Here is a 12,567-nt window from a genome sequence, read left to right on the forward strand (position 1 = left end):
GTTGTGCTGCACTAAGGTGCATTGCAGCACACATGTATTTTGGGTGCCATTTACAATGAATGGAACCGCAGAGTGCAACACACATAACATGCAATAATGCAACATGATGGTTTTGCATTGTACGTTGCTGACCAGATTTGAACTGGCTACCTTAGCACAATGCATATAAGTGCATGATATAATGCACATAAATGCCCGTGCATTAAACATACCGCAACGGACTGCCCTGGTTTGAATGAACCCTTACTCCTTCGACTACTAATATACTGTGCTTATGTCATATAAATCTATTACTTGTACAGTTTACTTACCCTTTATTTGTACTGATAGTGTTAGTATTTTTAATGTCAATAAGGTTGTCAAGATTCCTGAAAAATATACATGCATTATTGTTTAATAGAACACTCATACTGGCACATTATTGTTTAAACATAGAAATACACACAACTTATTAAAGTCATTTAAAGGACACCTCTACTGAAAGAAATACAGAGTTTCCTGGCTGGCTCTGGAGTCAGTACTTTCTTAGTCACTGATCTGCAACAAGTTTTGAGATTATAAAGCTGGAGTGAATTCAGAACTACCAGTCTGCATATTTTTTGGGCAGTCAGCATTTTTAGAACAGGTCACAAGAGCAGTCTCCATATTCTCCCAGTAAAGTTTTTTTTGTGAAATGGTAGTTAGAAAAACATACACTTAGTTGGCAGCAGCAAAATTATAAAAATGGCAGTTAGTCTTCCTAATATCCCCATGCCACTAGGCCTCACATTGGAGTGGCAGTATGGGCTGGCTGAAGCTGTGGTCTGTGGATGTTAGAGTAATGAGTGGGATTTCTAGGTAGATATTGGGTAAAATGCAAGCCATACACATTTATAAAAACAGAAAAAACACTGTGCTTTAGGAGAAGCAGCTAACACCTGAAACAATAGTACAAGTTCCAAATAAAATAAAAAATACGGAGGAGGAATGTTCTGCAGGAACGCTGCGGCTGCATGTCATTGTTTGTTCTGCTGACATACGAAGTTTTTACATGTGAGTGCATCCCTTTTTATTTATTAACCTCCCAGGCGGTATGATTCTTTTGGATTTTAGGTGCTGAAAGCGGTACCATTATTTTGCATGTAATTCTTGTGAATGAGCAGCCCAAACCAACTGTATACATTATATATACATATATATATATATATATATATATATATATATATAATGTATACAGTTGGTTTGGGCTGCTCATTCACAAGAATTACGTATATATATATATATATATATATATATATATATATATATACACGTGTATATATATATATATATATATATATACGTATATATACATATATATATATATATATATATATATATATATATATACGTATATATACATATATATATATATATATATATATATATGTGTGTGTATATATATATATGTGTGTGTGTGTGTGTGTATATATATATATACATAAAAAGTACAGTAAAACTGCAGGAAAGGGCCCTGGGGGGCAATGTAATGTGAATTTTTTTTATTTTGAATGGTATCAGTGTGTTTGGTGTGTTTTACATTTGAATTTGCCGCCGGTTCCAACCCCCGGCGGACGTCACGTCGCCGGAGACGGAAGCCGGGGCTCGCAGACGTTCCGGAGGAAGCTCCGCCGCCGCATACCGCTGTCATGGTCTTACCTTCTTGCTGTTCTCCTTCGTTTGACATGTGCTGGCGGCCATCTTGGTTTCTGGGTTTCTTGTAGCCTCCCACCCTGCGGCTCCTCCTTCCCACTGGGAGGAGCTGGATGCCTAGCTCATATATATAGGAGGTCTGTGGCTTCAGTTCCCTGCTTGGTCCTCCTGTGTTCACATGCTTCTAAGACTGCTGCTGCTCCTGGTTCCTGTTCCTGGCTTTGTCTGACTACCCTGCTGGTTCCTGATCCTGGCTTCGTCTGACTACCCTGCTGGTTCCTGATCCTGGCTTCGTCTGACTACCCTGCTGGTTCCTGACCCCTGGCTTCGCAAAAGACTCTGCATCAGTTTCGCCATCCGTTTGGACTTTTGCTGTACAGCTTGTTTTTCAATAAAGCTTTCTTATTTTCACTTATCTGTTGTTGTACGTCTGGTTCATGGTTCCGTGACAACCGCCCGCATTCTTCGCTGGATCCCGGAGAAAAGGTAAGTAAAACCTCTACCAGGATCCAGCGATCTTCCTAGCGCTACCCCGAGTGTGGCTCGGGGTTACCGCTTTTGGCTCTAAAATTTAACCCCGAGTCACGCTCGGGAATACCGCTAGGAAGGTTAAAGTTATACATTGGTAATGCACTATGGGAGTGTTTCCCCTTTTTATTTCCATGGTTATACACTGGATATCCCTGTGACCTATGATTGGTTGTCCCCGGAGAGAGTGACCTATGCTCCTGCCTGGCCATTCCACTACATTGGAGGATCTCTCTTTCATATGAGCGTTCAGCCACCTATAATCTAGTGGCAAGAGCAATTTGGTAAGGAGCCATCTCTCACTATATTGTCTGGTGGATTCATTTCTACTCCTGGGCACACCTGATCTTCACCTTTCTTCATTTGTTTGGAGCTTTTCCTTTCCTGGGAATCTGTTTCAGCCAATACCTTCCTTTGTGGACTTCAGTGATCATTTTTTGCACTGTATATGTTAATATCATACTTTGATTCAGTATAAGTGTTTGTCATTCATCATTTAGCGCTAAGCCATACACATTGATTGCCAAGAAGCCAAGACAGACTCTTAGCAGTGTCTTACCATAAACCTAGACTAATAACATAATACAAAAATAAGTATCTTCAAAAGTATAAGTTTTTTTACACATGGTCACAAAAAATTGAGCCAGTATAGAACCAGTAAACAAGGAAATTATCAGAATTAAGTATCTGAACCTAGTGGACCATAATATGTTTCTTTGTCTACATGATCCAATGATGGAAACCAGCTTTGAATGTAATGGATATAATGAATATAGTTCACTGTAAATATTGTCATGATAGTAAGATTCGGGTTACATTTAGGCATTAGGATCAGGTTAAAAGTTTGACTTATGAATTAGACCGATATTAAAGTGTTAGGTGTTAATTTATGTTTAAGGGCAATGGTGACCATATGGGCTCATTCCCAACAATGGGAATAGTAATGTTACTGCAACACATGCTAACACACCATAACGCATTAGTACATTGTAGTGCTGCCCATTTCATGTGTTGTGGTGCACTACATTTCTAAAAATTGTACATGTGCTTTGTTTTGCCTGTTCTGATGCATTGTCAGCCCATTCAAATAAATGGAGTCCCTTATGACGAAGTGCGTTAACTAAACACACCACAAAAAGTCAAAAACTAAAACACACCACACACGTTGCAATCTGAATATACAATCTCCTTTAGCTCAAACATCACCTGTAGAGCAAGGGACTGCCTGATTGTGCATTAATTCAATGAATAGTATAGATAGGTTCTTATAGTTTTGGTATATCTAAACCGAGATTGTACAGTCAGTTTGTAAGTTAACAAACCAACCCCAAGATAGCACACACATTTTTTTTTTTTATGCAAAAAAATGTCATGAACTCTAATAAACAGCATATTAACAGAACTACAAATCAATGAATCTGCCATTATATTGGAAACAAAGCTGGAAAACCCAACTCCGTCTATTTTTGAGGGAATAAAGTTTTTGCAGCCTGGTAAACCTTTAGCCGCTCACCCCATGAGAGTTAAAGAGACACCCCCACCAAAAGTGGTTTTCCACTGTGGAAATCGCGACTGATTGAATTACCCACATTTTTTTTTTTTTTAGATTCTCTTATCTCCGAGGGATAAATAAACTATCAACATCCACCCAAATCAGAGTCTTTCTAAAGTGATTGTCAAATAAATTGAATAATTTGTATGTTGTACTTACCCCTTATTTGTACTAGCATTGTTAGTATTTTTAATTTCAATTAGATTGTCAAAATTTTGACTCCTGAAAAATATACGTAGTATTGTTAAATAAAGCACTGAAACTAACAAAAGATTATTTAAGAAAAATGAAATGCACAAAATGCATAAATTATTACAGCCATTTTAAGGACACCTGTAGAGAAATAAACAAAATACTAGTTTCCTGGCTGACTCTTGTTCAGAACTTTCTGAGTCACCAAACTCATAAATACCAATCTGTATACTTGTTCATGGTCAGTGCCTCAGAAAATATGAAGACCTGGCACCTAGAAGTTTTAGGATAGGTTAGCATAAGCCATCTCAATCACCCATTCTCAGTAGAGGTTTTATTTTAGGATGAAATTGAGAGAAACATATGCATGGTTACTATCAGCAAACTGACATACAGTATATGCTGTCTAATAATACTATGCCTACTATGCCTCCCGGCTTCACCCTGAGGTGGCTGTATGGATTGGTGGAGGTGGTTGATTAGCTAGTACATTGGAGGAAAAATTGGTGTAGTAGATTACATTTCTGGATAGGTATTGAGTTGTAATGTATAGTATGGTGTAATGTATGCACTGCCAAGAAGCCAAGAAGGACTCACAGCAGTGCCTAAGTATACTATAAAACTAGTCCAACCAAATAGATTTACAAAATACAAAAAAAGTATATTTAATGTTATAATGAAGCATAGATAGCAAAAGAAAAACTGGCATCAGTTTTAACCCTTTTTATACACTACAGTATATAACAAAAGACAATTTTTTATTAGTAGAGAGGGATTAGAACAGGTTTTCATTTCTGTTTCTACCCCGTTATGGAGATTCACTCTCTCTATTTGTCATGTTTACCCAAATTGTGGGTTGTGCTCACAATTGGAGAAATCTTCCATTGGGGACACTAGCTCAGGTGACCCTGGTTGACAACCAGGGATTTACTCACTTTGGAGAGATTTCCTCTGACTTCCTGTTTTGGCTATGGGACAGAAAGTGCAGAGAATGCTCACCTATGGGACACAAATGGTATAAAAAAAACCTGACAGGGGTTATAATCCTTTCTTACTTTATCCAAAATGACAAAACAAAAAAAAAAAAAAGTTTTTTCCTTTAGTTCTACTTTAATGAAGTTTGATATTCCTTAGATCCCAAAGGCTTTACCCCACCTTTTACTCCCTAAAACATGATTACCGTCTCAGGGAAAAAGCTAAAAATAAAATCAGGGTGCATGATAATAGTAGGTGGTATATGTCTCCCTTTTGCTAAGTCAAGCCTCAGGAAAAAAAAAGGTCTTTTGCTGCGCGAAAGTCCCCCAATGAGTCAGACCTACATAGCTCAGGTAAGTATTGCTTTACCTTATGTTTAACACATTGCTCCAAGTCCACAAGTCCGTTGCTTTGCTTGCACACAGTGTTGACATCCTCCCTCTCTACTACCCTTGTTATGTTTTAATTTAAGGTGTACACAATAGCTGTAGTGGGGGTGAGGCTACTGTGCAAGTGTTGCTGTCTGAGTGCATGGATCATAAGACTGGCTTCTCACATAGATGTGTTTCAACTGTGTACCTATAGTCATTTTCATAGATTTCTGCTATAATAACTATTTGAAGGCAACACTGACATTGCTAAATTTGGCTGTTTCCATTGGAAAAAAGGTTTCCTTCCTCCTTTCCTTTCCTAGTTCAGCTGAATATTTTCCAAGTAAAAATCTCTTTATTAAAGTAATTGTAATATAGTAGCTGTAGTAATAATAAAGTAGCAATAGTTGAATAAGAAGAAATAGTAGCAGCAGTGGCAGTAGTAGAGGTAGTAGTTGTTATGATGATTATTATTATGTTAAGCAACATAATTACCTGGCCTTCGCTTCAGGTTTTTTTATGTCAATGAAGTCGCTGAGTTGATCATCCCTAAAATATATATATATAAATGTATACTTCTATGAGAATATAAATTGGTGTTTACGGTGTACAATACTGTACTGCAAATACCAAGAGAAGACTGTACTAAATGTAATGGTAAAAATGATGAAAAGTATCAGATTAATAAAACCTTAGTGAAAATATCTTTAAAGGAATAACCAAATGTATATCTACGTTGTTTAATGTTGTATATAAATATTTTCTATGTGATGGGCTTCAATGGTATTTTGTGCATACTGTGTACCTAGTATGCTGGTTTTTGGTACCAAAAGTCAGCGATGGTAGTTTTTGGTGCAGGACATACAGTGCCTAATAAAGGAATAAAATAAAGCAGGAAACTGTGGGTCACAACTCACTGGTGGGTCGCGAGCTGCATTTGAGTGGGCCGCCGGCGGATTTTACTGAGAGCAGTCAGAGCTACCCAGGCATCGGCAGCGCACTGTGTTATCAGTGGAGCCGTTATCAGAGTGCAGTGCATTGGATTGGAGCTGAGCACCAGGACCAGTCGCCAGGTAGGCCAGACACTTCTTGATGGCTTATTTTAGGCCTGGTTGGCGACCCACATTTGCACAGGCATAGCAGCCCACTGATTCAAATGGGCTGCTATGCCTGCATTTTCTGCTGAAAAAAGGTGCAAGCAGAATTTAAAAAAATGCAGTGGCCGTGAAATCCATCCTGCTCTTGCACCATGCGACTTGCCTGCAGTTCCTGCACACACAAACTGTGTTTTTAAATGCTGGGCCCACGTATATATAAAAATACAGAAAGCTTGCCAGTGCAGGAACTGCAGGTAAGTTGCATGGTGCAAAAGAAGGATGAAGTTCAAGGCCACTGCATTTTTTAAATGCGGCATGCACCTTTTTTCTGCGGAAAACGAGGGCATAGCAGCCCATTTAAATCAATGGGCTGCTATGCCTGTACAAAAGTGAGCCGCCGACCTGCATACATGTGAACCAGGCCTAAAGCAATAGTAAAGTAATTTACAAATAAAAACACTGGTCCTCCTGCAGGTTTTACCACTTCTGGACTGCAAGGATTTGCCCCCTTTATGACCAGGCCATTAGATCGGAGCTGAGCACCAGGACCAGTCACCAGGTAGCCCAGACACTGCTTGATAGCTTATTTTAGGCCTGGTTCACATGTATGCGGGTTGGCGAGTAGCAGTAGTAAAGTAATTTACAAATAAAAACTGCAACGGGCGGTCGAGAACCAGTTAAGTCATACCGCACTAGTATAACACTATGATGTGTAAAGGGGCACTATGACGTGAAAATGGCTACAGTGTAATGGGACGGTGCGATGTGAAAAGGAGCACTATGACCTGAAAATGACTTCAAGTGGGTCCCGAAAAATAACTGTATTCAGAAGTGGGTCTCGGCCCAAAAAAGTTTTGGAAGCCCTGAAATAAAGTGTTTCCCCAAATAAAAAGAGAGACCACAGCAAAAGCTGACTCTCCCTCTCTCTCTCTCTCTCTCTCTCTCTCTCAGACCATTCTGCCATCCGTTACAGTTGGGTCTAAAGCTCAACTATTACATGTAATGCCATGATTTGAATTTGTATTTTGAATTCTATACTTCTCAATGAAGTAATTTAATTGACACAAGGTAACTTGTGATTTTATATTGTTTTATGGTTTTACAGTTTGCATTGCTCAGATTTATGACATTTACTATAAGAATTTTTTCTCTTTTTGCAGGTTTCTGCTGAAACGTATTGCCAAAGCTCTTTCTACTTCTATTACCATACTTGTTTTTACCATGGATTAATACATTCTCCTACCTTCACTTACAAGCTCAAATTGAATTTCTATTGCCTAATATTTCTATCTTAAACTTATTGTATTATTTCTTAGCATAATAAATGTAAAATAAAATGATCTATTTTGTTCCACCTTTTACGAGTATTCTTTGCAGTGTCTGAAATTTCAATAAGACCATCCAGTTGATCGCTTAAAAAGAGATAAGAGTTAGTGTTAAAAAGTAAAATTAATTGGCGTTGTGAGAGAGAAAATATTGATGTAATTAAAAAGACAGAGCGAGCGAGAGAAAGCATAATTAATTGATGTAATTGTTTAAATATTTATACTTATCTATTTTCAGATCTGTAAATAATGATTTACACTTAAAGCTGTATTAAACCCAAAAGCAAACATTTATTATATTATAGTTCCAGTGAAACACAAATGTGTGTTTCACTGGAATTTTTCCACTGATTTTTTTCACTTGATTTATTGTCCACTAATTCATTTTGGGATTGGATTTTCAGTGATTATTTGAACACATTTATATGTATGTATATATATATATATATATATATATATATATATATATATATATATTGATTTATTTTTTTGTTTATTTTGTTCACATATATTGTGTGCACTTTTCTGAGTTGAGCACTGCTAGGTGGGATTATTTTTATTTTTCACTTTTTTGGTATATTGTTTGTTTTTAAGCAACAGCACAATCATTTAAATTTTTTCTTCTGATGCAGGATCAGCTCAGTAGCGCAGGAGCCTGCTAAATATAATATAAGAACATATATAATGATTGTGTATATATATATATATACATATACACACACACACAGTGTATTTACATATATATATATATATATATATATATATATACACACACACGTGTGTGTGTGTGTGTGTGTGTGTGTGTGTGTGTGTGTGTGTATTGTACACACTCCTAGCTGGGGTATCATATGCCAAGCTAAACTGTGTGACAGGGATGTATAAGTCTCAGGTAAAAAGCTCACTTATATGTGTTCCATGTGTATATTTAGTTATTCCCTTGGAATATAGATTTAATCAAACTAAATTTAGACCACTCATTTTTGTAGTGATATGTGGGATTAGGCTGTAAGCATCCCTTTGTGATAAGATTATTTAGCATGCCTACAGAATTTCTGAACATATAACCATGAAAATAACAAATATGACGTGAATTTGTGGCTAAACTAGAGAAGTGTGGTACTCCGGGGAACACAAAGGTTTACAATAACCAAAAGTTATATTTCACTAATAGTTACACACTGACAGGCTGAATCACTAATTTAACCTACTATTACCATTATCTTGTATTGTAGTGCGCAGTTCCAATGCCGACCTGCAGTCAATTATTTTTACAGGCAGTTGTTACCCATTCCCGGATATTTATGAACAGGTAAAAAATCCGACAATTTTTACAAACTGTCAATAAATTTACGGGCAGTTGGCAACAATGATTTTGATCCATGTATTGGCAGGCTGGTTGTACTTGACTTGTGTACAATCAGCCTGTTGGATTTTTTCTGAACAATCAGTGCCACCGGCTATAGCTATCATTGTATTCTGACAGCAGGAAAGGCTAGATGCTGTCTGAATACAATAATTAAGCACAGAAGTGAATCCCCCATCCACCTCAAATGTGTGGATAGGGGAATTTGCTCATTTAATTTTTCCATTCAATCCACAGCTTTAAAGCAAAAAAAAGAATCATGTTTGGCCAGCTTTTTTTCGAGCTAGGAGTGCACAAATAAGTAGAAAATAATCAGTTCCTAATCTGTTTAAAACAACTCATTTGCCAAAAGATCTTCAGCACATTTTTCATAATTACAGTATTAATCAAAGTATTGGAGTTGATTTAGTAAAGGAGTTACTTTGCAAAATACATTTTCACTTTGCAAGGGAATTTTAACTTAGTTTAGTGTACTTGGAGAAAATCCACTTTGTAGAGAATACCAAATCACATTAAAGGGAAACTTACTCAAACAGTATTTTTGCTTGCACATGAGTTTAGGATCATGTGTACAAAGTGCAAAGTGAACAACCTAATTTCTTTTAGAAAATCAACCCAACTGAGCCATACTAATTTTTGTGGACAGTGACAAAAGAATAAACCAAGAATGCTTGTGTTTTTGTTTCTCATTGTTCCTCTTTTAGAGCATACAGTCGGTGCATTTTTTTATTGTCATTCCAGAATTTGTGTACATTTTTCAAAGATCCACAAAATGCAGTGGAACTTTGCACTTAGGATCCTAAAAAATTGTAGCAGTGAACAAAAAAGCCTTGAGTTTTTTTTTTATTATGCATCCCCTTTCTGTAGTATAGGTTCAAGAATGTCTTAAGTATACCTTTTCACTCCCTTGTTTGCAGTGGGTTTGATGTCTATCAGATTGTCCAAATTTTGAGCTCTGCTAAAAAATCAAAATGCAAACTGACAATGTAACATATAAATCAACACAGAATACTGTTACTAACGGCCTTATTCAATATAGAAAGCTAACTCTTTTAGCGAATGCATCAAGATAGCGTATATATTTTCTGTCTGTTATATGATCAGGAACAAAATGAAGATACAAAATAGAATTAATTTTTTTAATCAGGTGAAGAAAATATACATTATTTGTGGTTATCTAATAATCATTTCAAGCCAGCAGGTGAAGTGATAAGCTTTTTATACATGCAAATCTGTACATTAATAGCGGCTCTGTGAAAAAAAAAATCCTTACAGAGCTCAATAGCTCAACCTCACATTTTGCACAGAACTGAACAGTGGCGGCCAGTCCATAATGGGCGCAGGGGAGCCGCCCCCCTGGTTTACATGCGGGGCGCCGGACTCATAGCTTCCAATTGTTCTTTTTAAACACATGATTAGAGCCTGAGGCTCTATTTGGCTTGAAAAAGGTTAGTCAGAGCACTGCATCCGAACTCACCCACCTGTGACACTAACGAATCAGTATTCGCTATCGGCTCCTGGCTTCTCCTCCCGGACAGTCGGGACAGGAGGCGGATCTAAAGAAGACCAAGTTAGCTGGGAGGAGAAGCCAGGGAAGCCACAGTGCCATGACCCTGGAGGGGTGAGTGCAGACCCTGGGGGGGTTTGTTTGCCACCCCCCCCAAAATAAATTTAGCACTAGCGGCCCCTAGAACTGAATGAGTCAGATAAGTGATACATGACCCCCTACCCCCCCAACCACCCACCCACTATGTTGCATTCAGTTTGGGCTATAAGGAGTTTTATTAGAGAATAATAATAATAAGAATTATCACCACAACGTAATAAACTATTGAATCCCCCCGGTGAACCAAGTATATGTAGCTATTGGTCCCGTTCAGATCTCGTTTGTAGTTGGAAAGTAAAAGCATATTTTTTTTTGTTTTTGTGAAGGCTGTCAATCCACCGCAGGCTGAAGCCCAATGTATAGGCATTCCTATGGGGCGAGTTACAGTCCGCATATAAAAACTTCCCTTAACGAGGGGGTGTGGGTTTTTGATCTTGAGGTAGTGGAAGCAGGTTTTTGCCTCCGTCCCTTGTGTCTAAAAGGTAGGGGGTTTTTTGGTGTCTCAGGCCAAAGTAGTGGGACTTTGTGGGCAAGTAATGAATTTAATTCAAGAAGTAAAATAATTTGGATTTATTCCATTATATACATATAACATACATATCGATAATGTGAGCATTGGTGTTTGGGTATAGGCCCAATGTGATAAAGATTAGAGAAAGAAAGTACTGCCTTTATTTACCAAATGTATACCTTGTTTCAAATGGCAAAACATCTCTGTCCTCAGATATCTGCACCCGGCACGGTAAGCCCTTGTCTCACAATGACAGGGGCTGAAAATGAGACCTGAAAGGGTTAACAGACATCTCCCCATCTGACCGCAGTCAGATGACTTCAAGTCTCTCATTCCGTGTCGGCGGCCGAAAGTCAGGCTGGCTCGTACTGCACGCGTATCACCCAGGCGCATGCGCAGTACGGGGACACCACGTCACTGACCAAAAAGCTGAGTACGTGCAGCGCCATCTGCGCATGCGCGAACAGCTTTAAAAGGCCGGGGAGCCGACGTCTCTCCTCACTTCCCTCCAGGCGAAGGAACAGGACGGACACGGACCTGCAGCGCTGGAAGAAGCACACCCATACCCCTTCCTTCTCCTCCTCAAACACTTGGCAAAAGTAAGTTATAATGGATCTTGAAGATCCATACAAAATTACCAAAAGTCACCTAATAAATGCTGCAAAACTCACCATGTTGATGTAAAAGCAATGAAACAAAACCATTCATATGATCCCCCCAGAAACGGTCTACCAGAACAGGGCTGCAATTTATCTGCGGCGCTTGAAGAACCACCCTCTTCCTTCCTATTACAATACTTGGCAAAAGTAAGTTATAATGGGCACCAAGATCCATATAAAAGTCATCTAATATCATTGATTTCATAAACTTGGATGTAACAAGCATCTTAAATAAATATTTATATGATTTCCCTAGAACGGATTATTCAGGATAGTGCTGCAATCCACCTGGCTACCCATATATGAACGTTTACACCTAATTTGTGAGTAAATGAAAATAACCAAAATTACATGGTATAAACACCTAGATATGACCTAAACCTGTATACAATATATATCCTTCCAGACCAAGGTGCACTACGGTTCCTTGTTGCAGTTGTTGAGGACACAGAGAAAAGTTTTTTGCAGAAACTATGTATGTACAAATACCTTATATTTTTATTTAATTATTTGAAACTCAAATTACATGTATATCTTCAATAACGGCAATGTTATTGTTTATACATTACAGCTGGGTGACAAAAAATCTTTGAAAAAGGCTATAAACAGCCGAAACGCGTCAGAATACGGATGAACTCTGTGAACCACCCTTTTCCTGGAAATTCTACAGGAAACACAGAGACTATATCCATATTTTTGTCACAAGTTATCACACAT

At 38.0% G+C, this 12,567-nt stretch overlaps 1 protein-coding gene across 13 annotated transcripts in view; it reads right to left on the minus strand.

Annotated features, from left to right (window-relative positions):
* SCEL (sciellin) overlaps nucleotides 1-12,567 on the minus strand; it is a 125,577-nt gene that overhangs the window by 26,117 nt on the left and 86,893 nt on the right. For 11 of the 13 annotated variants that reach the window (XM_082245548.1, XM_082245550.1, XM_082245556.1 and 8 more), the window contains 4 exons: nucleotides 9,970-10,032; nucleotides 7,742-7,798; nucleotides 5,785-5,838; nucleotides 3,911-3,973 (listed from right to left, as the gene is read on the minus strand). In XM_082245548.1, the coding sequence (XP_082101674.1) occupies nucleotides 3,911-3,973; nucleotides 5,785-5,838; nucleotides 7,742-7,798; nucleotides 9,970-10,032 (237 nt within the window). The remainder of the gene's footprint in view (nucleotides 1-3,910; nucleotides 3,974-5,784; nucleotides 5,839-7,741; nucleotides 7,799-9,969; nucleotides 10,033-12,567) is intronic. The other 2 variants (XM_082245546.1, XM_082245553.1) reach the window with 1 other exon arrangement.

This window comes from Pelophylax lessonae (assembly GCF_965119305.1).
Source record: "Pelophylax lessonae genome assembly, chromosome: 2".
Classification (NCBI taxonomy): domain Eukaryota; kingdom Metazoa; phylum Chordata; class Amphibia; order Anura; family Ranidae; genus Pelophylax; species Pelophylax lessonae.